General features: G+C 44.7%; 1 protein-coding gene across 1 annotated transcript in view; it reads left to right on the top strand.

Moving 5' to 3' along the window:
• The first annotated feature begins 12,670 nt into the window (after positions 1-12,670).
• Positions 12,671-25,445, top strand: part of LOC137353596 (glycogen [starch] synthase, muscle-like) — a 373,978-nt gene continuing 361,203 nt past the window's right edge. Inside the window, exons 1-6 of the mRNA XM_068019956.1 lie at positions 12,671-12,704; positions 19,702-19,863; positions 20,377-20,530; positions 22,434-22,523; positions 23,933-23,997; positions 24,206-24,311. Of these exons, the coding sequence (XP_067876057.1) occupies positions 12,671-12,704; positions 19,702-19,863; positions 20,377-20,530; positions 22,434-22,523; positions 23,933-23,997; positions 24,206-24,311 (611 nt within the window). The remainder of the gene's footprint in view (positions 12,705-19,701; positions 19,864-20,376; positions 20,531-22,433; positions 22,524-23,932; positions 23,998-24,205; positions 24,312-25,445) is intronic.

Raw genomic sequence — 25,445 nt, forward strand, 5'->3', positions numbered from 1 at the left:
ATCTAGACATTCTACCTTATTTTGTTGCTTGCTTTTCTGCATTAATAGTCTAAACCTTATGATATGATGATCGCTTATACCCAAGTACTCCCCAACTTGGTCCACTTCATTTCCCAGCAACAGGTCCAGTAATGCCTCCTTTCTAGTTGGGCTGAAACAAAATGATCAAGAAAGTTCTCCTGAACACAATCCAGAAATTCCTCCCCCTGCTTTTCCTTTACTCTAAAATTATCGATATTTGGGTAATTAAAGTTCCCCAAAATCACCACTCTATAATTCTTGCACATCTCTGTGATCTCCCTGCAGATTTGCTCCTCTCTCTCAGTATTTGGAGGTTGATAGAATAGCCCCAGTAGCATGATCATACAGCAGTAATATTTTTATTAAGGTGACCCTGACTAGGGGCCCTGACTGTGTGATGCACAAATATCCAGTCAGTAATCAGGTTGCGTTTAACACATTGGCACACCAATCTCCCTGAGTCACTAGATAACAGTGCAGAGCAAGCCTGACTGTGTCTTCTCAGGACTGAGAACACTCTGTTAGCACATAGGCCAGCACAGTATGTTGTCTAATTAAAGAGGCACAAGGCAGTAAGTAATATTGTCCTCCTTCCTCTTTCCCCACTTTGACCAGCAACTGCTGACTGTATGAACCAGTGAAGTTCTGAGTGACCCCTGACAATGACTGACCGTTGTAGGGGGGTGGTGGCTGATCTCTGAAGTGAGAGGGGCACAGCCTAGTCTGCACTGGAATTGGGCAGACAGACTGGCATGGGCAGACGGCTTAATGGGCAGACGGCTTCTGATTGCAGTTCAGAATCTCCAAATACTTGAAAGGAAAAACTCTGCAGGATTATGGCGATAGAGCAGGGGGAGGGAGATTAATTCAATAGCTCTACTAAAGAGCCAGCAGCAGCACAATGGACCAAATGGCCTCTTTCTGTGCTGCATCATTCTATGATTCATTCTACTGGTGCAATGGGGCAGGGTACATACTGTGATGGTACCTAGGGGTTGTAACATTATGTCAGCAAAAACCTGGTGTCTGTTACTCTTCTCTCACTGACCTTGTCTGATTGCTTTCACAATGTAAACTCTTTTAATTCATTATTTATAAGAGTTTAAAAAAGTATGAGCACAAACTCTAATAATTCAATCTTGAAAGAAGTACCTCAGACTGTAATCCTGCACATTATTTGTGGCCTGCCATAAATTTGCAATAAAAATAAAGTCTGTGATCATCAGGGACAGACAGGACCAAAAGCAGAACTCCGGAACTGCTCTGCAGAATCGAGCAGTCAGAATGTTGGTGCTACCCTCACCAACCGGGAGTGAGTAGCACCACAGCTGGGTCCTTAGCCACTAGTTAACTGTCCACTGGTTAACTGTCCACTGGTTAACTGTCCACTGGTTAACTGTCCACTGGTTAACTGTCCACTGGTTAACTGCCTACTGGTTAATTGTTGCTGTTTAGCTGCCCACTAATTAACTGCCTTCTTATTAACTACCCACTGGTTAACTGCAGCTGGTTAATTGTCCAATAATTAACCACCTACTAATTTACTGCCCACTAATTAAATTCACACTGGTTACCTGGTCGTTAATTAACTGCCTATTGTTTAACAGCCTGCCTTTTTTATATTTCTTCACGGGATGTCAGTGTTGCTGCGAGGGGACATTTGTTGCCCATCCCTAATTGCTCTTGAGCAGGTGGCAGTCAGCTAATAAATTGCTGGTTATCAGCCCACTAATTAACTGCCCACTAATTAACTGCCCACTAATTAACTGCCCACTAATTAACTGCCTGCTAATTAACTATCTACTGGTTAACCGCAACTGGTTAATTGCCCGCTAATTAACAGCCTGCTAATTAACTGCCTGCCGGTTAACTGCTTGCTGGTTAACTACCACTGGTTAACTACCCCTGGCAGGGATTGCGACAACAAATCTTACAATACAAATCCATTTTTTTCTAAAAAAAATAAAAACACAAGCAAGGTAGACCTTACGGTAATCCTGGTGGATAGAGCTGATTTACGTCTTCCTCTGTCTGAACGAAGCCAAAGGGGAAAGGAAGAGAAAGTGAAATTGTTGGAGTGAAAGTGGCTGAATGATGGAACATGAGATCCTGATGTTCAATCAGTGATGGACACTGACGAAATGTGCAAGTCTCTTTGTGTCATGGGTTAGATATCAGGTGAGACTGAGCTGACTGAGACTGACTGTTCCAATAATCCTCCTGTCACCACTCTCAGACTGAATTCTAATGCAGACCCACCCTCTTCCCCCTCACCTGCAGCACTGTGTCGGGGAAATGTTAAGCCAGGGTGAGGGTGTTGAAGAATTTATCTATTCAGTGAGAGAATTGTGAAATAGTGTGTTGCATCACATGACAACTGAGCACAGTGCTGTTCTACATCCTTAGCATTTCATTCTTCATTTTACTCATTATAATGAGGACGAATTCTGCAGAAGATATTTTTAAAATGTTTCAGTCTCACCAATTTTTTTCAATTAGGGCATTTATGAGCATATTGAAATAAAAGAACAATTAAAGAGAGAATAGAACTAAGGTATGGGGAGATTTTAAATAAATATTTTGCATCCATTATTACAAATGATAGTGGGAGTGAGAATGTAGGTGAACTAGAGGAGAATATGGCTCAATTGTTAGTGGTAACTGGAGACAAGGAAATAGTTCTGATAAAATAGCAGAACTGGGGGTGGATCAATCTCTGGGTGCTGAGGACAGCACCCAGACTGTTGGGAGAAGCCAATGAGGAAATGGCGTGAGTCTCCAGCCACAATCTTTCAATCTTCCCTCACTATTGTGCCCTGGGACGAGAGAGTAGCTGCTATAATACCATGATTGAGGAGGATAAATCAGGTAACTATAGCATTAGAAGACTATTTAACTATTTACAGCTCAGCTTAATTCTGTCTTCAAGTGAACCTGGATTTGTCTTAATGGCAGCAGTCCTGCACAATGTGACAAACAGAGCCTGTTCCCACACAATAGAACGGTAATGGTTTTCCACTGTTACTGCCTCGTTTTGCCTGGATTTGATTAATGCTCATATTAAGAGGCAGCTCACTGTTTGGAACTCAGAGATTCAGAAGGGACTGAAAGTCACTGAAATCCTTATTTAACAATGGTTTTATAATTTTCTTCCCTATTAACAACTGCTTTAACATTTGTTGCTTCTACACTATGGTATCTTCCGATCCTTCCCCTCACCTACTCTAGAAATCAGGACAGGATTTTATTGGTAACTTCTAAACCTGGGTTTCCTCGAGGAAGCAGAAGCTGCTTAGACATCACAGGCACCTCCTGACACCATAACATACGTGCACCCACTTCCAGATGATACAGGACAATTAATGATGCTACATGGAGCAACCTGGCCTCGAGCCCACACCCATCATCAGCATTGCACTCGCAGTACCTGCCAAGGTCACCGCCCTGCTCATACAAGCACATTCATCTCCGTCCCATGGTTCACCAGCAGTAGTGCAATCTTACTGAGTGCTGAAGTATAATGAGTGAACAGATTGTAGGCACACATTCTTCTTTCAATAATCTCATCGCCTACATCAACAGGGAATTCTCTCCTCCCAATAACCAGATCATAGAATCGTACAGCACAGAAGGAGGCCATTCAGCCCATCGAGTCCATGCTGACTGTTTTGAAGAGCTATCCGGTTAGTCCCACTCCCTATTCTTTCTCTATATCTCTGATTTTTTTGTTCTTTCTCCATTTATCCAATTCCCTTATGAAGGTTACTATAGAATCTGCCTCCACCACAGTCTCAGGCAATGCATTCCAAATCATAACCACTCACCACATAAAAAAACGTTTCCTCATGTCACCTCTGGTTCTTTTGCCAATCAGCTTAAATCTGTGACCTTTGGTTATTGACCCTTCAGCCATTGGAAAGTTTCTCTTTATTTACATTGTCTGAACCCTTTGTGATTTTAAACAACTCAATCAAATCTCCTCTTAGCCTTCTCTGCTCTAAGGAGACCAACCACAGCTTCTCCAGTCTATCCATGTAACTGTAAATCCCTCATTCCTGGAACCATTCTAGTAATTCTCTTCTGCACTCTTTCCAAAACTTTCAGGTCCTTCCTAAATTGTGGTGCCCGGAGAGGACACAATACTCCAACTGGGGATGAACTAATATTTTATGTAGGTTTAGCATAACTTCTTGGCTTTTGTATTCTATGGGTTGAATTTTGTTGAGTTCCCGATGTCGGGCTCCATGGTGGGAGGGTGGGAGCGCTCGAAGATCACGGTGGTAGTGGCCCAACGCCGGGTTTGCCGGGCCCGATCTTCCCGGTGGTGGTAAGGCTCCAAGGTGGCCCCCGCCGCTCAGCAACGGGACATGAAGGACATGAATACATTAACATACTATTCCCCGCGGTCTTACCGGCTGTCCGTGATCTTCCGTGTAATGGCCAGCATTCACACGCCTTCACATTCCCGTCCAGGGAAAGCTGGCGCCACTGAGATGGGGAGGGGGGATCTTAGGCTTTTTAGTGCAGTTGGGGAGGCAGTGAATGGGGTTAACTCTGTGTGTCTAGTGTTGGGGGGGGGAAGGGGTGACCTCTGCAGTTGGGTGGAGGAGAGGTCAACTATTCAGTTTAAGTGTTTTGGGGGGGAACGGGGCTACCATTTATTTTCTGTGTATTGGGGTGGGGAAGGGTCACACATCTATGCACAGTGTAGTTGGGGGGTGTTTCCGGGGTTGAACTTTTTTCTCTGTGTATGGGTCTGGCAGCCCTTTAAAATTGGCGCCAGTGCCAGCGCAGAGGTAGCTGACGCCATTGCCAGCGTTGCAGTGCCTGCCCCCGCCACATGATTTGGGGGGGGGGAGGGAGGCGGATCGCCCTGCATACGGAAATGAACTGCCACGTGCTAGATTGAGGCAGCATGCCACGGTAGGGTCCACACATGCGGGGCACCTTTTTTTTGCCCGCAAGATGGCTCCTGGGCTGGAAGCTCCCTAGGAAGCTCCCTTACTGTTCAACGATATCCATGGCCATCTGCTCCCATTCCTAATGTTTTCTCCCCCAATCTACCCTCTTAAACTGTTTAAATTCCCCTGGCTCTTTAAATCAGTTCATTTTAGCCCTATCTAAAAGCTAACAGTTTAGTCTATGTTACCTGGGCCCACTGCCCTCCCCCAGCCACACCTGCTCTTTGTTTTCTCAATGAAATTGATCCGGATGAAACTGACGAGCACAGCTGCCGATTCTTTAATCTCTGATCCTGCTGTCTTCACCGCCCAGAGTGTCTGCAGCCACGGCATGCGGTAAGTCCATTGAGGTGAAGAAGGAGCTGCGGGACCCGAGAGAAGTCCTGAGAAAAGGTTCCCCGAACACCCAAAAAATCCATGAACGGCCCCCCCGGCCGCAACTTCAAAGCGCCCGCGGGAGATGGCTCGGAGAGCATCTGCAGCGCACTGTCGGCAATGCTGCATGCCTTCATTTAAACCACTGCAAAAAAAAAACCCCTTAGCAAATGTAATCATCTCGAAGTCTGCCAAATGATGCCTCACCTCCCGAAGGACGTGGATGAGCTTTCCGGACGTCGATGGTGGGCACTAGGGACCTTATTACCTGCACCCGCTTTCCCCCCACCCTTTTCCCCCCTTTTCCCCCCTTCCCTGCTCCACCCTCTCAGCTCACCCCCCAACAACCCCGTCCCAGCCCGCCCCCCCCGCACCATCTTCCCCCCACACCCCCTTCCCCTGCACCCCCCCACCCCCTTACAGCCCCCTTCCCAGCTCCCCCTCTCACCCCCCCTCCCTCTACCCCTCCCCCTCGCATCCCCTCCTCCCACAGGCACCATCCTACACCTGTGTAGGGGCCCTAACAACCCCACTGCCTTGTGGGCGTCTCGGGAGAGACCAAGGCTAAGGGAGTAAACCCGAACAGATAATCCGGAGCGGAACCCCATAGGCAGTCATGTGTCACCTTTGGCATGTTTCCGGCAGTTCCTGCAGCCATACCGGTGCCAAACGTCATGCTCTGCACTCCTTTGGACCCCACCAGAAAGGCCGAGAGGGGGGTTTTGATGACTGGGCAACTCTCAACCTCCATAAACTTGCCCAGGCATGCGCCATGGAGAGGTCACTCCATAGTTGCCTCACAGCGACTAAAACAACACGGAAGGCAGCAGTTACAGGTTATAAGTCCAGATAAACTGGCGTAGAGACTGGGCGCCACGGGTTGCCTTTGTCGGTGGGAGAGGTCATTGCACCTCACTGGACAGCTACCGCCCGCCTCAAACCGGGCAGCCCCCGGTCAATAAGGCTCTGTCCCGCCACAGTCTACCTGGTTCAATGGGTGCTTGGAGCTCAGGGTCATTGCCCGAAAGGTGGACTGATACACCGCACCAAACAACACGAAAGAAGGAAAGAAGGTACCAGCCCTTCGCTTTGCAAGCTGGAACGTCAGAACTATGTGTCCTGGCCTGTCGGAAGACCTTACACAAATCAACGATTCTCGGAAGACCGCCATCATTAACAACGAGCTCAGTAGACTCAATGTAGACATTGCAGCACTTCAGGAGACACGCCTCCCCGCGAGTGGATCTCTAGCAGAGCAAGACTACACCTTCTTCTGGCAGGCCAGGGATCCTGAAGAACCAAGACAGCATGGAGTGGACCTCCTTGCTCAGCATGATAGAGCCTCCCTCAAATGGCTCGGAAAGCATACTGTCCATCCGACTGCTCACCACGTCTGGTCCAGTACACCTACTCAGCATCTATGCTCCAACACTCTGTTCCGCACCTGAAGCTAAAGACCAGTTCTATGAACAACTCCATAACATCATTAGCAGCATCCCCAACACCGAACACCTATTCCTGCTGGGGGACTTTAATGCCAGGGTTGGGGCCAACCATGACTCATGGCCCTCCTGCCTTGGGCGCTATGGCGTTGGAAGGATGAATGAGAATGGGCAGAGACTGCTTGAGTTGTGTACCTATCATAACCTCTGCATCACCAACTCGTTCTTTCACACTAAACCCTGTCACCAGGTTTCATGGAGGCACCCAAGATCACGTCGTTGGCACCAGCTAAAACTCATTGTCACAAGGCGAGCCGCCTTAAACAGTGTTCAAATCACACGCAGCTTCCACAGTGCGGACTGCGACACCGACCACTCCCTGGTGTGCAGCAAGGTTAGACTCAGACCAAAGAAGTTGCATCATTCCAAGCAGAAGGGCCACCCGCGCATCAACACTAGCAGAATTTCTCACCCACAGCTGTTACAAAAATTTCTAAATTCACTTGTAACAGCCCTTCAAAACACTCCCACAGGGGATGCTGAGACCAAGTGGGCCCACATCAGAGACGCCATCTATGAGTCAGCTTTGACCACCTACGGCAAAAGTGCGAAGAGAAATGCAGACTGGTTTCAATCTCATAATGAAGAGCTGGAACCAGTCATAGCCGCTAAGCGCATTGCACTGTTGAACTACAAGAAAGCCCCCAGCGATTTAACATCCGCAGCACTTAAAGCAGCCAGAAGCACTGCACAAAGAACAGCCAGGCGCTGCGCAAACGACTACTGGCAACACCTATGCAGTCATATTCAGCTGGCCTCAGACACCGGAAACATCAGAGGAATGTATGATGGCATGAAGAGAGCTCTTGGGCCAACCATCAAGAAGATCGCCCCCCTCAAATCTAAATCAGGGGACATAATCACTGACCAACACAAACAAATGGACCACTGGGTTGAGCACTACCTAGAACTGTACTCCAGGGAGAATGCTGTCAATGAGACTGCCCTCGATGCAGCCCAGCCTCTACCAGTCATGGATGAGCTGGACATACAGCCAACCAAATCGGAACTCAGTGATGCCATTGATTCTCTAGCCAGTGGAAAAGCCCCTGGGAAGGACAGCATTACCCCTGAAATAATCAAGAGTGCCAAGCCTGCTATACTCTCAGCACTACATGAACTGCTATGCCTGTGCTGGGACGAGGGAGCAGTACCTCAGGACATGCGCGGTGCCAATATCATCACCCTCTATAAAAACAAAGGTGACCGCGGTGACTGCAACAACTACCGTGGAATCTCCCTGCTCAGCATAGTGGGGAAAGTCTTTGCTCGAGTCGCTCTGAAAAAGCTCCAGAAGCTGGCCGAGCGTGTCTACCCTGAGGCACAGTGTGGCTTTCGTGCAGAGAGATCGACCGTTGACATGCTGTTCTCCCTTCGTCAGATACAGGAGAAATGCCGTGAACAACAGATGCCCCTCTACATTGCTTTCATTGATCTCACCAAAGCCTTTGACCTCGTCAGCAGACGTGGTCTCTTCAGACTACTAGAAAAGATTGGATGCCCACCAAAGCTACTAAGTATCATCACCTCATTCCATGACAATATGAAAGGCACAATTCAACATGGTAGCTCCTACTCAGAGCCCTTTCCTATCCTGAGTGGCGTGAAACAGGGCTGTGTTCTCGCACCCACACTTTTTGGGATTTTCTTCTCCCTGCTGCTTTCACACGCGTTCAAGTCCTCTGAAGAAGGAATTTTCCTCCACACAAGATCGGGGGCAGGTTGTTCAACCTTGCCCGTCTAAGAGCGAAGTCCAAAGTACGGAAAGTCCTCATCAGGGAACTCCTCTTTGCTGACGATGCTGCTTTAACATCTCACACTGAAGAGTGCCTGCAGAGTCTCATCGACAGGTTTGCGGCTGCCTGCAACGAATTTGGCCTAACCATCAGCCTCAAGAAAACAAACATCATGGGGCAGGATGTCAGAAATGCTCCATCCATCAATATTGGCGACCACGCTCTGGAAGTGGTTCAAGAGTTCACCTACCTAGGCTCAACTATCACCAGTAACCTGTCTCTAGATGCAGAAATCAACAAGCGCATGGGAAAGGCTTCCACTGCTATGTCCAGACTGGCCAAGAGAGTGTGGGAAAATGGCGCACTGACACGGAACACAAAAGTCCGAGTGTATCAGGCCTGTGTCCTCAGTACCTTGCTCTATGGCAGCGAGGCCTGGACAACGTATGTCGGCCAAGAGCGACGTCTCAATTCATTCCATCTTCGCTGCCTCCGGAGAATACTTGGCATCAGGTGGCAGGACCGTATCTCCAACACTGAAGTCCTCGAGGCGGCCAACATCCCCAGCTTGTACACACTACTGAGTCAGCGGCGCTTGAGATGGCTTGGCCATGTGAGCCGCATGGAAGATGGCAGGATCCCCAAAGACACATTGTACAGCGAGCTCGCCACTGGTATCAGACCCACCGGCCGTCCATGTCTCCGCTTTGAAGACGTCTGCAAACGCGACATGAAATCGTGTGACATTGATCACAAGTCGTAGGAGTCAGTTGCCAGCGTTCGCCAGAGCTGGCGGGCAGCCATAAAGACGGGGCTAAAATGAATATTTTTCGTCAGTATTTACAGTAGAAAAAGAAAATGTTGCCGAGGAGATTACTGAGATACAGCCTACTAGGCTAGATGGGATTGAGATTCACAAGGAGGAGGTGTTAGCAATTTTGGAAAGAGTGAAAATAGATAAGTCCCCTGGGCCAGATGGGATTTATCCTAGGATTCTCTGGGAAGCCAGGGAGGAGATTGCAGAGCCGTTGTTGTTGATCTTTATGTCGTCATTGTCGACAGGAGTAGTGCCGGAGGACTGGAGGATAGCAAATGTTGTCCCCTTGTTCAAGAAGGGGAGTAGAGACAGCCCTGGTAATTATAAACCTGTGAGCCTTACTTCGGTTGTGGGTAAAATGTTGGAAAAGGTTATAAGAGACAGGATTTATAATCATCTTGAAAAGAATAAGTTCATTTGCGATAGTCAGCACGGTTTTGTGAAAGGTAGGTCGTGCCTCACAAACCTTATTGAGTTTTTCGAGAAGGTGACCAAACAGGTGGATGAGGGTAAAGCCGTGGATGTGGTGTATATGGATTTCAGTAAGGCGTTTGATAAGGTTCCCCACGGTAGGCTATTGCAGAAAATACGGAAGTATGGGGTTGAAGGTGATTTAGAGCTTTGGATCAGAAATTGGCTAGCTGAAAGAAGACAGAGGGTGGTGGTTGATGGCAAATGTTCATCCTGGAGTTTAGTTACTAGTGGTGTACCGCAAGGTTCTGTTTTGGGGCCACTGCTGTTTGTCATTTTTATAAACGACCTGGATGAGGGTGTAGAAGGGTGGGTTAGTAAATTTGCGGCTGACACGAAGGTCGGTGGAGTTGTGGATAGTGTCGAAGGGTGTTGTTGGGTACAGAGGGACATAGATAGGCTGCAGAGCTGGGCTGAGAGATGGCAAATGGAGTTTAATGCGGAGAAGTGTGAGGTGATTCACTTTGGAAGGAGTAACAGCAATGCAGAGTACTGGGCTAATGGGAAGATTCTTGGTAGTGTAGATGAGCAGAGAGATCTTGGTGTCCAGGTACATAAATCCCTGAAAGTTGCTAACCAGGTTAATAGGGCTGTTAAGAAGGCATATGGTGTGTTAGCTTTTATTAGTAGGGGGATCGAGTTTCGGAGCCACGAGGTCATGATGCAGCTGTACAAAACTCTGGTGAGGCCGCACCTTGAGTATTGCGTGCAGTTCTGGTCACCGCATTATAGGAAGGATGTGGAAGCTTTGGAAAGGGTGCAGAGGAGATTTACTAGGATGTTGCCTGGTATGGAAGGAAGGTCTTACGAGGAAAGGCTGAGGGACTTGAGGTTGTTTTCGTTAGAGAGAAGGAGGAGGAGAGGTGACTTAATAGAGACATACAAGATAATCAGAGGGTTAGATAGGGTGGATAGTGAGAGTCTTTTTCCTCGGATGGTGATGGCAAACACGAGGGGACATAGCTTTAAGTTGAGGGGTGAAAGATATAGGACAGACGTCAGAGGTAGTTTCTTTACGCAGAGAGTAGTAGGGGCGTGGAACGCCCTGCCTGCAACAGTAGTAGACTCGCCAACTTTAAGGGCATTTAAGTGGTCATTGGATAGACATATGGATGTAAATGGAATAGTGTAGGTCAGATGATCGGCGCAACATCAAGGGCCGAAGGGCCTGTACTGCGCTGTAATATTCTAATTCTAATTCTAATTAAAAAAAAATGTGGCTAGTCGAAGAGACTTAGCAGTTGGCAGGAAAAAAGACAGAAGCGCAAGGGGAGAGCCAACTGTGCAACAGCCCCGACAAACAAATTTCTCTGCAGCACCTGTGGAAAAGCCTGTCACTCTAGAATTGGCCTTTATAGCCACTCCAGGCGCTGCTTCACAAACCACTGACCACCTCCAGGTGCGTATCCATTGTCTCTCGAGATAAGGAGGCCCAAAAGAACTGCTCCTGGAAGAATACAATTCACCATATGTCTCCATTTAAAAAGCCCAGAACCCCATATGCTTCTTGAATTGCTCTGTTAACCCATCCTGTCACTTTCAAAGATTTATGCACAAACACCTTAGATCTCTCTCTGCTTGCACTCCCTTTGAAATCATACCATCTAGCTTGTATTGTCTCTCCTCATTCATCCTACCAAAATATGTCACCTCATACTTTCTTGTTGTGGGATGACCTTAAGAAGGGACCACTCTAAGAGTTGTAAGTGAAGATCACCAGAGGAAGTGTTGTCATGTCACACATGACCAGTTAGTTGTGGTTGTAGCGTGGGAGAGTAATATGTGGCTCATGCAGTAACTGTTTGTATATATGTTCTAGTTAAGTTATAATAAAAACCCATGTTTTCTTTAGATATTGCTTGTGGTCCTGTAAATTTTACAATAGTTCATATATCAAAGAAATAAGTAATAATGCATGGTGAAGACCACCAAATATTACATCATGTCAACATTTGATTTTTTTTCCCTGAAGAATGCACTAAGAGCAAGCAAAGAACAGCCGATTGTTGACCTGGAACTGCTGAAGATTCGGCGGGAGAGCAGTCTGCAAGAGACCCCACAACATTGCAGCAAGCTAGGCTACAGACAGGACCCTGGGAGGTGTTGAAACTCTCTGAGTACAGTAGGCAAGTTGCCAGGAGATTGGAGCTTTCACTTAATCTGGCAGTGGGTTGAAAAATTTGAAAAGCAGTAGCTGAAGCCATTTCTGTTTTAGTATTCCCTGTGTTTTGCTTCATGGGTGGGGCCTAAGCCAAAAAGAGTGAGAAGAGCTCAACATTACCACTGGAGGTCTAGCACAAAGTAAAAGGCTGGCTGTGACAGCTGCCGGTATTGCAAGCCACAGTTCGCCAAAAAAATAATTTCTGTCAGGTTGAAAAACAGCCCTCTGAATTTAAAAACATTGAACAGTTGTGTAAACATCAAGCTGAACCCTCTCAATCTTAAAAGGGCCAACCTGCAAAAAAAAACAAATCTGTTTTAAAAAGGAAACAAAAAGAAGTGTGCCTGTGAAGACAAAAACCTGTATAAAGTCCTATATTTATATTTTAAAAACAGGATCATTAAGACAACGACTTTCTGATGTCCAGTTATACATTAGAAGGTATTGGACATGGCGTCTGAATTTAAACTGTTCCAACAGCAAATGGAACTGTGTTTCCTGGATCAAGAAGTGAGTGAACCAGAGAAATACACTGTCAAAATTAAGATCGCACTGGACAACGAGGGCCTCCAATGGATTAATATGTCAGGATTGTCAGCTGAGGATCAGAAGGACCCTCGCAAGATATGAACATTCCTGGATCAGTAACTCAAGGTGAAGGTAAATTTCCGAATACATAGGCTTGAGCTTATGAACTACTGGCAAAGGCAAGATGAGTCCATTGACTAGTTTGTTGCAAGGTGCCGAGACAAAGCTCAATATTGTGACTTTGCAGATATTGAATTGTTGGAGACGTTTATAGAGCTAGTGATAGCGTCTACCCCACGAGAGATCTTTCAAAAACACCTGCGAGAAAAGAAGGAAGGGTACACCATATATGCACTACCCAATGATAGAAGGAAATTTGAAGCCATCATGGCTGGGTTCCAACAGTTATAAGCGTTGAGGGCGGCTATGACAATGGGTTTCATAACCAAGGCTCAGATGTCTGCAAAGCCTTGAGGCAAATATGGCTTTCCTCACCCAATTCGCAGTTGTCCGGCGTACCAGATTTTGGAAAGGTGCAGAAGTAACAGGGTTGTTGTCATGGGTGACTTCAACTTCCCTAATATTGATTGGAACCTCCTTAGTGCAAATAGTTTGGATGGAGCAGTTTTTGTCAGGTGTGTCCAGGAAGGTTTCCTGACTCAATATTTAGATAGGCCGACTAGAGGGGAGGCTATGTTGGACTTGGTGCTTGGCAACGAACCAGGCCAGTTGGCAGATCTCTCGGTGGGAGAGCATTTCGGTGATAGTGATCACAACTCCCTGACCTTTACTATCGTCATGGAGAGGGACAAGAGCAGACGGGATGGGAAAATATTGAATTGGGGGAGGGGGAATTACAATGCTATTAGGCAGGAACTGGGGAGCATAAATTGGGAACAGATGTTCTCAGGGAAATGCACGACAGAAATGTGGAGGTTGTTCAGGGAGCACTTGCTGCGACTGCTGGATAGGTTTGTCCCAATGAGGCAGGGAAGGGATGGTAGGGTGAAGGAACCTTGGATGACAAGAGATGTGGAACAGTTAGTCAAGAGGAAGAAGGAAGCTTACTTAAGGATGAGGAAGCAAGGATCAGACAGGGCTCTAGAGGGTTACAAGGTAGCCAGGAAGGAACTGAAGAATGGACTTAGGAGAGCTAGAAGGGGACATGAAAAAGTCTTGGCGGGTAGGATTAAGGAAAATCCCAAGGCGTTCTACACTTATGTGAGGAACAAGAGGATGGCCAGAGTGAGGGTAGGGCCGATCAGGGATAGTGGAGGGAACTTGTACCTGGAGTCGGAGGAGGTAGGGGAGGTCCTAAATGAATACTTTGCTTCAGTATTCACTAGTGAGAGGGACCTGGTCGTTTGTGAGGACAGCGTGGAACAGGCTGATATGCTCGAACAGGTTGAGGTTAAGAGGGAGGATGTCCTGGAAATTTTGAATGATATGAGGACAGATAAGTCCCCAGGGCCAGACGGGATACACCCAAGGATATTACGGGAAGCAAGGGAAGAGATTGCTGCGCCTTTGGCAATGATCTTTGCGTCTTCATTGTCCACTGGAGTAGTACTGGATGATTGGAGGGTGGCAAATGTTGTTCCCTTGTTCAAGAAAGGGAATAGGGATAACCCTGGGAATTATAGACCAGTCAGTCTTACGTCGGTAGTTGGCAAATTATTGGAGAGGATTCTGAGAGACAGGATTTATGATTATTTGGAAAAGCATGGTTTGATTAGAGACAGTCAGCATGGCTTTGTGAGGGGCAGGTCATGCCTCACAAGCCTTATTGAATTCTTTGAAGATGTGACAAAACACATTGATGAAGGAAGAGCAGTGGATGTGGTGTATATGGATTTTAGCAAGGCGTTTGATAAGGTTCCCCATGGTAGGCTCATTCAGAAAGTAAGGAGGCATGGGATTCAGGGCAAGTTGGCTGTCTGGATACAAAATTGGCTGGCCCATAGAAGTCAGAGGGTGGTAGTAGATGGAAAGTATTCAGCATGGAGCTCGGTGACCAGTGGTGTTCCACAAGGATCTGTTCTGGGACCTCTGCTCTTTGTGATTTTTATAAATGACTTGGATGAGGAAGTGGAAGGCTGGGTTAGCAAGACTGCCGATGACACGAAGGTTGCTGGAGTTGTGGATAGTGTGGAAGGCTGTTGTAGGTTGCAACGGGACATTGACAGGATGCAGAGCTGGGCTGAGAAGTGGCAGATGGAGTTCAACCTGGAAAAGTGTGAAGTGATTCATTTTGGAAGGTCGAATTTGAAAGCAGAATACAGGCTTAAAGACAGGATTCTTGGTAGTGTGGAGGAACAGAGGGATCTTGGGGTCCATGTCCATAGATCGCTCAAAGTTGCCACCCAAGTTGATAGGGTTGTTAAGAAGGCGTATGGTGTGTTGGCTTTCATTAACAGGGGGATTGAGTTTAAGAGCCGCAAGGTTATGCTGCAGCTCTATAAAGCCCTGGTTCGACCACACTTGGAATATTGTGTTCAGTTCTGGTCACCTCATTACAGGAAGGATGTGGAAGCTTTAGAGAGGGTGCAGAGGAGATTTACCAGGATGCTGCCTGGACTGGAGGGCATGTCCTACGAAGAAAGATTGAGGGAGCTAGGGCTTTTCTCATTGGAGCGAAGAAGGATGAGAGGTGACTTGATAGAGGGGTACAAGATGATGAGAGGCATAGATAGAGTGGATAGTCAGAGACTTTTTCCCAGGGTGGAAAGGGCTTTCACCAGGGGGCATAATTTTAAGGTGATTGGAGGAAGGTTTTGGGGAGATGTCAGAGGTAGGTTCTTTACACAGAGAGTGGTGGGTGCGTGGAATGCGCTGCCAGCGGTGGTAGTAGAAGCAGATACATTAGGGACATTTAAGCGACTCTTGGATAGGTACATGGATGATTGTAGAATGAAGGGTAGGTAGTTAGTTTTGATCTTAGAGTAGGTTAAATGTTCGGCACAACATCGTGGGCCGAAGGGCCTGTACTGTGCTGTACTGTTCTATGTTCTATGTTTCTATGTTCTCTGCCGTATGCCTTCTTGACTACGCTATCCACCTGCGTTGCCACTTTCAGTGACCTGTGGACCTGTACGCCAAGATCTCTCTGCCTGTCAATAATCCTAAGGGTTCTGCCATTTACTGTATACTTCCCACCTGCATTAGACCTTCCAAAATGCATTACCTCACATTTGTCCGGATTAAACTCCATCTGCCATTTCTCCGCCCAAGTCTCCAACCGACCTATACACTGCTGTATCCTCTGACAATCCTCATCACTATTCGCAACTCCACCAACTTTTGTGTCGTCCGCAAACTTACTAATCAGACCAGCTACATTTTCCTCCAAATCATTTATATATACTACAAACAGCAAAGGTCCCAGCACTGATCCCTGTGGAACACCACTAGTCACATCCCTCCATTCAGAAAAGCACCCTTCCACTGCTACCCTCTGTCTTCTATGACCGAGCCAGTTCTGTATCCATCTTGCCAGCTCCCCTCTGATCCCGTGTGACTTCACCTTTTGTACCAGTCTGCCATGAGGGACCTTGTCAAAGGCTTTACTGAAGTCCATATAGATAACATCCACTGCCCTTCCTTCATCAATCATTTTCGTCACGTCCTCAAAAAACTCAATCAAATTAGTGAGACACGACCTCCCCTTTGCAAAACCATGCTGTCTCTCGCTAATAAGTCCATTTGTTTCCAAATGGGAGTAAATCCTGACCCGAAGAATCCTCTCTAATAATTTCCCTACCACTGACGTAAGGCTGAATGGTCCACGCCTTGTGTTCTTGTGAGGCTTGGTGTGAGTGTGGATCACTTACTACATGAGTGCTGAGCACTGTAGGATATGGGCTGTATTACAAAGTATCAGCATTTCTGGTATGCTCACACACAGTTTTAGTTTGGGTGGATTATTCTATGAGGGGAAACTCTCTTCTTACAGACGGGACCTAATGCGTTTTAGTTCAGTGGTGTTGCGTTGATCCAGTGTTAAACTATTTGTATACTTCTTTTATTTTAATAATTAACAGGTGTTATTATCAATTAAAAGAGGTACTAAATGCACCCCCCCCCCCTTTTTAAAAGGGCACCACTAACTAACTTAAACAAAAGTTAACAGGAAACTTAACACATCAAATTAATATTTCATTATGAATGTTGATAAAGCATTCCAGTCCCCCCCACTCTTGTGCCTACCAGTTGTGGAAGACACCATTGGTTTATCTGAAACAGCCCTAATTAAACACCATGTGCAGTTTGCTGCTCATTCAGTCTTGGCAGGTGAAGCTGGTTAATCACAGACAGGCTGTGAATAAATTGAGGAGGGTCACTAACCACTGCTCTGTCATTTTGTTTATAGTCAGTAATGATGATGAGATCCCTAGGGAGGTTGGTTGGATTAATATTGATTCTCTGTTGCTGTAATTCACAGCTTGTTGTAGGTAAGAAGCATTCAATACAAGGTCTTGAACTGGGTTCTGGTGTGAATATGCTTTCAGATGATGTAATATTTTAATTATTTTACTGCTTCCTTAGTCATAATTCTACCTTGAGACTGAGTTTTGTATTTAAGAAAGGCAGTGTGGTGTACACTATTCATATGTTGAATACTCTCCTACTTTAAGAAGCAAGTATAACAATGCCCTTGGTGCTCTTAATAACTTCCTATATGTCTACTGGGAACTATTTTTGGTTATATGTCACTTAGTGTTCCATGTAATGATAAGAATGATATCACTTAACTTCAACAACATTTGGAGAAAAAGACTAGAAATCTGAAAGAGGTTGTAGAAAATGACTGTTTAAGAATCCTGGACCTTTTCTCCCTGTTAAGCTTGGTCCAAGGGAGCATTCTTCTCTCTAGTCAGAGATCATGGGTTCAAACCCCACTTTGGAGAGTTGAGCATCTAGTGTAGAGTTGAGTCAGCCTAGATTATCAGCAGGGTTGTCATTTGGATTAGATGTTAACTGAAGTTCTCCTGGTCCCTTGGGTGATTATAAAAGATTGCATAGCACTATTTGAGGAATAAGGCTGTGTTCTTGATGTCCTGGTTAATATTTACCCCTCAAACAATATCCAAATGGATTGTCATTTATCTCTTTATGGAGCCCTAGTGCAAATTGGCTACATTTTCCACATTAACTGGCTATAACTGTCTTGTGTTCAAATGTTTTGTTAAGTCCTGAAATTGTTAAAGTACCATATAAATAAAGTCTGTCTGTCCTCTGATTTTTTTTTTATTTGAACCTGCTGTATATTTTCTCTCTGTACACTTAATACACCCCTCATTTCTTCATTTATTTGTTTAGCAGTGTTTCAAAGTGGTGTGATTTGTACTAATTATCAAAAGTAAACCTACTAAGGGGTAGGGCAGAAAATGAACAGTGGAAAACCTTTTAAAGAAACAATTCAAAATTTTCAATAAAAGCACATTCCATTTAGAAAGAGTTAGCAAGAAAGACTCATCTGTGCCTCCCTCAGGAAGTTAATAGGATAAGATTAAGAGGTTTACAATATTGCAAAAAGAGTAAGTCTGAGGATTGAGTGCTTTTGAAACCAGCAAAAGGCCACCAAAGTTATTTTTAAATAAGGGAAAAATGAAATGAGTAAACTAGCCAGTAATATAAAAACATGAGCACTTTTATAGATATAAACAGGAAGAGTAGCTGAAGCAAATCATCATCCCTTAGAAGCAGACTGGAGAAATTATCATGGGGAATGAGGAAGTGGCAGAAGCATTGAATAAATATTTCTTAATAGACAGAAGTTTCATAACAGAAATGGACAGTAAGCTAGGGGCTAGAGAATGAGGAAATTAATATCAGCAAAGAAAAAATATTGGAGAAACTTGAACTAATCTGACAGATACTGGGACCTGAGGGTTCTAATAGATCATTATAGAGATGGTCGATATAATAGCCATGATTTTTCAAAATTCCTTATTTTTGGAACACTCCCATCAGATTGGAAATTGGCAAATGTTACACTGCCTTTCAAGACAGGAGGGAGAGAAAATGAGGAATTACAGGCCAGTTAGCCTAATGTTGGTCATTGTGGAAAATGCTGGAATCTATTAAAGAAGTTTTAACAATGCACCCAAAGCAGTGTGATTGGAACAAGTCGACATGGATTTGCTAAAAAGAAATCTTGTTTCATAAAATTTAGCTTGGCTATTTGTGATCTATATTTAATGACTGAAGAGAGAGTAATGTATCTAAGCTTTGATACAAAGGTGGGTGGAAAAGTAAGCTGTAGGGAGGACAGGCTGCAAAAAAAATGGACTGGTTAAGTGAGTGGGCAACAAGATGGCAGATGGAGTATAAAGTAGGGAAGTATGAAGTTATTCACTTTGGTCGTAATAGAAAAGCAAAATTGTTTTTAAAAGGGTGTGAAATTTAAGTGCTGCCGTTCAGAGACTTGGCAGTGTTTGTACAAGGAATGCAGAACATTAACATCTAGGTACAGCAAGCCTTTAGGAAGGCAAATTGCATGTTTGCCTTTATTGCAAGGACTAGAATGTAGGAATAAAGTCTTGCTACAATTGCACAGGATTTTGGTGAGACCACATCTGCAGTGCTGTGGTTTTGGTCACATGTAAGAAAGGATATATTTGCATTTGGAGGCAGTACAGCAAAATTCACTAGATTGGTTCCTATGATGAGTGGCTGAGTAAATTGGGCCTAAATTCTTCTTTAGAAGAAGGATGTGATCTCATTGAAACATACAAGATTCTGAAGGGGCTGGACAGGGTAGACACTGTTTCTGCTGCTTGGGAAATCTAAACCATCACCGTCTCAGGATAAAGGGCTGATTTATTTAGGACTGAGGGAAAAATTGTTTCCCTGAAAGGGTTGAGAATCTTTAGAATTCTCTTTCCCAGAGGGTTGTGGATTCTCCATTGTTGAATACATTTAAGGCTGGGATAGACAGATTTTTGGTCTTCCAGGGCTATGGCGCGTGGGTGGGAAAGTGGAGTTGCATCCTAAGATTAGCCATGATATTGAATGGTGGAGCAGGCTTAATGGGCCATATGGCCTACTTCTGCTCCTACTGTGTTTTGGTAACACTTGCCCTCTATGGTATCTCTGCTTTGATTTAAGCTGTTGTAACATTTTTCAGATTACCATATTGTGCCCTGCAATGGGGATTTGTCACGACTTGCTACACTGGTCTGGCTGAAACCTGCCTATTGTCTATTTGAAATGTGGGCTGCACAGAGAGCTGGACAGATGATCATTGACAGATCCTCAACATCCATTACTGTTGAGATTTTGAGAAAAGGTGAGATTGCTTTAAGCTACTGAAGCAGTTCATATTTCAAACCTGCTCCTCCACATTGGTAATGAAGGACCTCCCCTACACTCAGATTCTTGTGCTATGCAATGGTCTTTGTTGTTTAATTCTATAGTTTGGAACACTTCTGTTCATTGCTAAGCAATAAAAAAAAAAGAATATAAAAGGTGGAGTTTGTTGAATGTGCTTGCATGTTCTCATAATTCAGTTTGAGGGGTTTAGTAGAAAGATGATGCAGCTTTGAATTAAAGGGGCATAGGTCCAAAGCTGCTTCATACTGGGCCAAGTTAAAATTTGAAATTGCCTTTATAAATGTGATTGGACCCTTGTATAGCTGAGTTATCATTAGATTGCCCCTGGATTGTTACTGGTCCATGATGATTTTTCCCTTTTAGGGTTAGAGGAAAAATTTTAAAAGGCTTGTCTTTAAATGCACAAAATATGAGGTGGCATGTTAATGAAATCCCAGCTTTAACTAACTGATTTAACTTCCTTTAGCAGATAATAGCACATTTGTTTTGACCAGGAAGTACTCTGTACCCTTTTGCACCTACTTCTCCCCTGAGCCAGCAGAACCTGCCTATCAAATGGGACCTAGCATTGCTTGTAAAAATGGCAGCTGTATTGAACATGTATTACCAGGACACAGCTTTAGGTAGGTGTCTCCAACCAAGGACAAAAAGATATATTGTGTAAATTCTGGCCCCACATTTTTTCTTCCCATAGAACAGATGCAAAATTTATTTAAGTGGAGCAATATATTTGAGTATTTCTCTAACTGCTGCAAACAAGATGGCTTCTCATTGGTCTCTTTTTTTTTTTTTCTTTTAACAACTTTAATTTTGTGTTTAAGTCATGGAAATAAAATGCAATATTGAGGGCACTGAAATTTGGTCTTTCAGTAACATCCCACTGTCTTTTCAGGATTCGTTACATCCTTTCGGATTCATCTGAGAAACCCCTAGTGATGACTAGGTGGTCTGGCTCCATAACAACTAGAGGCAAGTTTTTAAAAAGTGGTGGTGGTTCCAATTTGTAATGAATTCTGGAATAGATATTAAAGGAATTAAACCTAATTCTCAAAGTCCTGAAGTATCATTTGGTTTTTAAAAATGTTTTAATTTTGTCTCTGGCAGAGATTGAAGGAAATATTTGTATAAATCTAATTTCAGGCCCCTTCCCTCCCCACCAGCATACACTCCATGAAACTAGAGCACCAACTTAACTTTGTTCTTTCTGCAGATGAGCCTCTGTCCTATCTCTCTATTCAAGTTTGGGATGCTGGGATGCGATCTGGTAATATGGTTGTGATCACTGTGCTCCTGATAGTGGCACTTATCCTCTTGCTTGTTGGACTTGCTGCCAGTGTGATAGTCAGTTGGAAATAAATGACTTAATATCATACTGATATGGTCTCTGATTTAACTCCAGCTTTCTTCTGGAACAAAATGTTGCATTGTCACATGGATATATTGGAAGTTTTTTGTATGTAGTTTTCTCATTAGTGATGCTGTGTAAAACTGATTTCATAGCTTAATTTTTTGTGACTCAATTTGTACTGCATTAATTGAACAAAATAAATCTGTCCTCTACTACTGTTAGCTGTGTGCTGTGATCTAAACCCAATTTGCCATTGATCTCTAAACATTGCTCATATTTCATGTAAGGTGGAGGGGAAACAAAACAACAGGCAAGTGGGACTAATCGGATAAATGCTTTAAAGGGCTGCCATAGGGCCAAATGGCTATCTTTGATAATTGGAGGATGGGGGAGGTAGCAAGAAGTGAGCAGAGTCCACTAAGAATTGCAAGGATATTAATGGTCTCCACTTTATTCTCCAGAATGGTTACACAGGACCTTCTGCAATATGCATGATGAAGCTGTGGAGGAGCTGCAGCTGGACTTGTCTTGAGCTGATCACTGTTTAGTGATGGGCAGGGATAGACTGACATTTTTCTTCTGAAATTCTGGATAGGGAAATAAGAGCAGGAGTGGACCATATGGTCCCTTGAGTCTGGTCTTCCACTACCTACAAGACGAGGGCAGCAGGTGTATGGGGAAAGTCACCACGTGCAAGTTTCTGGCTTGGAGATGTATCCCTATTCATTCATTGTCACTGGGACAAAATCCTGGAACACTCAACAGCACTGTTGCTGGACCTACACCCCAAGGATTGCAACAGTTTAAGAAGATGCCCACATCCCATGAAAAAGCAAAATGCAGCTCTTTTGCCTCCACACCACTTGCTTGCCTTCTCTCCATCTACCTACACTTCTCCACCTCACTTGCTTCCTTTTCCTCTAAGACACCTTCTTGAAACCTATTTCTTTGACCAAGCTTTTGGCCACCTGGCCTAATATCTCATGTGGCTCATATTATTCAAATGCTGCTGTTGAGTGCCTTGATGAAGTTAAAGGTGCTATAGAGAAACAAGTTGCTTTGACTCTGAAGAAAAGTCTTAGCCTTGAATATAGTCAACAATAGAGCATCTATAAATCTTTGGGATTGAGAATGTAAAGATTCCTGCTCCTCTAATTAATAATAAAAAAAAAACACAGGCTTGGAGGGGGTCCCAAACCACCAGAGTCCTGCTGTCTGGACACCAGTCAGTGGATAGTGATTGGAAGTAGGAACCCTGGTGAGCAGCAGTAAGTTTGTAAAGGGTAAAAGAGAAATCAGGAGCAGTGATCCTGAATATTTATTCAGGCCAAATCAAGCTTGGGTTTCAAATATCTGAAGCTTATTGAAAGAATGTGATTAAGGGAAGTGAAGAAGCAGGGTATGAAAAGAGACTGACAGCTAACATAAAAGGAATCCCAAAGTCTTCTATAGGCATATGAATATTAAAAGGTGGAATTAGGGCCATTTGGGGATCGAAAGGGGATTTCTGCAGGGTGAATACAGGAATACGTGGCATCTGTCTTTACCAAGGAAGATATTACCCAGGCCACTGTGAAAGAGGTAAATAATACACTATAATGTTTATAAAGTTGACAGCACCAGGGCCAGGTGAGATGCATCCAAAGATCTGAAGGAAGGGATTGTGGAGGCACTGGCTATAATTTTCCAGTCTTAGATTCAGGGGTGGTGCCATAGGATTGGAGAATTGCAAAAGTTACAACCATCAACTACAGGCCAATCAGTTTAACTTCAGTAGTGCAGAAACTTGTAGAAAAAGTAATTCAGGATCAAACACAGACATGTTGACAAATGTGGGTTAATTAAGGAAAGTCAGCACAGATTTGTTGAGGGAAAATCATATTTTTACTAGCAGGAGGTTCTTTTTTTTCCATGAAGAGTTAACTGAGGACTCATGACAATACTATTTGGTGTAAATGGACTTCCAAAAGGCATTTGATAAAGTGCTGCACAACATACTTGTAAGCAAAATTATAGCTTATGGAATAAAAAGGACAGGAGCAACATGGAGATGAAATTAGCTGAGTGACAGGAAATGGAGAGTAGTGGTTAATGGATGTTCTTCGGGCTGGAGGAAAGTTTGTAGTGGAGTTCCCCAAGGGTCAGTGTTCAGACCCTTGCTCTTCCTGAGAGAGATCTATATCTATATCTTACAAGGCACAATTTTTCAAAATTTGTGGATGATGGGGAAACTTGGAACAATTTGTGAACTGTGAAGAGGATAGTGTAGAACTTCAGAAGGACATAGACAAGTTGGGGGAATGGGTGGACAAGTGGCAGATGATGTTTAATGCAGAGAAATGTGAAGTATTTTATTTTGGTAGGAAGAACATGGAGAGACAATATAACAAAACACTATGAAAGGGTACAACTCTAAAGGGGGTGCAAGAACAGAGGTACCCTGGGGATACATGTGCAGTCATTGAGTGTAGCAGGGCAGGATGACAGCACAGTTAATAAAGCATACCGTGTCCTGGACTATATTAATAGGGGCATAGAGTAAAGCGTGGCTACCCAACCAGACCTGATGATGGAGTTCCGAAGAAGGGTCACTGACCCGAAACGTTAACTCTGCTTCTCTTTCCCAGATGCTGCCAGACCTGCTGAGTGATTCCAGCATTTCTTGTTTTTGTTTCAGACCTGATGACTTGTTGGATTCAGTCCGGGTTGGGTCTCTATTCCGGGTCCAGCATTCAGGCTCTGGTCAGGCTGGACATGGACAGTGCTGTCTTGATCTGGGAAGTAATCTTCAAATGAACCTTCAGGACATCAAGGCAGGAAAGGTGCAGTCCGCACTCTGCAGCAAAGCCTGACTACACGCGGGTCTGGTTCGGATCGGATTGGGCATTTAAAAAAAAAAATTAAAGGACAAGGGTTCAGGTTGGATTTTAACTTTTTATACCTGAGCCAGGCATTCGCATAGAGTACGAGTACAAGGAGGTTATGTTAAACGTGTCTAAGACACTAGTTCAGCCTCAGCTGAAGTATTGTGTCCAGTTCTGGGAACTGCACTTTAGGCAAGATGTGAGGGCATTGGAGAGAGTACCGAAAAGATTCACGAGAATAGTTCTCGGGATGAAGAACTTCATCTATGAAGCCTGATTGGAGAAGTTGGGATTTTTTTTTCCGTGAAAAGAAGGCTGAAAAGTGATTTAATAGAGGTGCTCAAAATCATCAGGGGCTGGATAGAATGGATGGCGATAAACTGTTCCCACTTATGAAATGATCGAGAACAACAGGGCACAGATTTAAAGTGATTGGTAAAAACTATGAAAAACTTTTTCACACAGCGAGTGGTTAAGATCTGAAATCCATTGCCAGAGAGTCTGTTGGAGGTAGGTTCAATCGAAACATTTAAAAGGGAATTAAAGAACAAAGAACAGTACAGCACAGGAACAGGCCATTCGGCCCTCCAAGCCTGCGCCGATCTTGATGCCTGTCTAAACTAACACCTTCTCCACTTCCGGGGACGGTATCCCTCATTATCGTACCTGCTTCCACCACCTCCCCAGGCAGCAGGTTCCAGGCACTCACCACCCACTGTGTAAAGAACTTGCCTCACACATCCCCTCTAAACTTTGCCCCTCGCACCTTAAACCTATGTCCCCTAGTAACTGACTCTTCCACCCTGGGGAAAAAGCTTCTGACTATCCACTCTGTCCATGCCGCTCATAACTTTGTAAACCTCTATCATGTCACCCCTCCACCTCCGTCGTTCCAGTGAAAACAATCCGAGTTTATCCAACCTCTCCTCATAGCTAATGCCCTCCAGACCAGGCAACATCCTGGTAAACCTCTTCTGTACCCTCTCCAAAGCCTCCACATCCTTCTGGTAGTGTGGTGACCAGAATTGCACGCAATATTCTAAGTGTGGCCTAACTAAAGTTCTGTACAGCTGCAGCATGACTTGCCAATTTTTATACTCTATGCCCCGACCGATGAAGGCAAGCATGCCGTATGCCTTCTTGACTACCTTTATCCACCTGCGTTGCCACTTTCAGTGACCTGTAGACCTATACGCCCAGATCTCTCTGCCTGTCAATACTCCTAAGGGTTCTGCCATTTACTGTATACTTCCCACCTGCATTAGATCTTCCAAAATGCATTACCTCACATTTGTCCGGATTAAACTCCATCTGCCATTTCTCCGC

This window comes from Heterodontus francisci, chromosome 41 (assembly GCF_036365525.1).
Source record: "Heterodontus francisci isolate sHetFra1 chromosome 41, sHetFra1.hap1, whole genome shotgun sequence".
NCBI classification, from domain to species: domain Eukaryota; kingdom Metazoa; phylum Chordata; class Chondrichthyes; order Heterodontiformes; family Heterodontidae; genus Heterodontus; species Heterodontus francisci.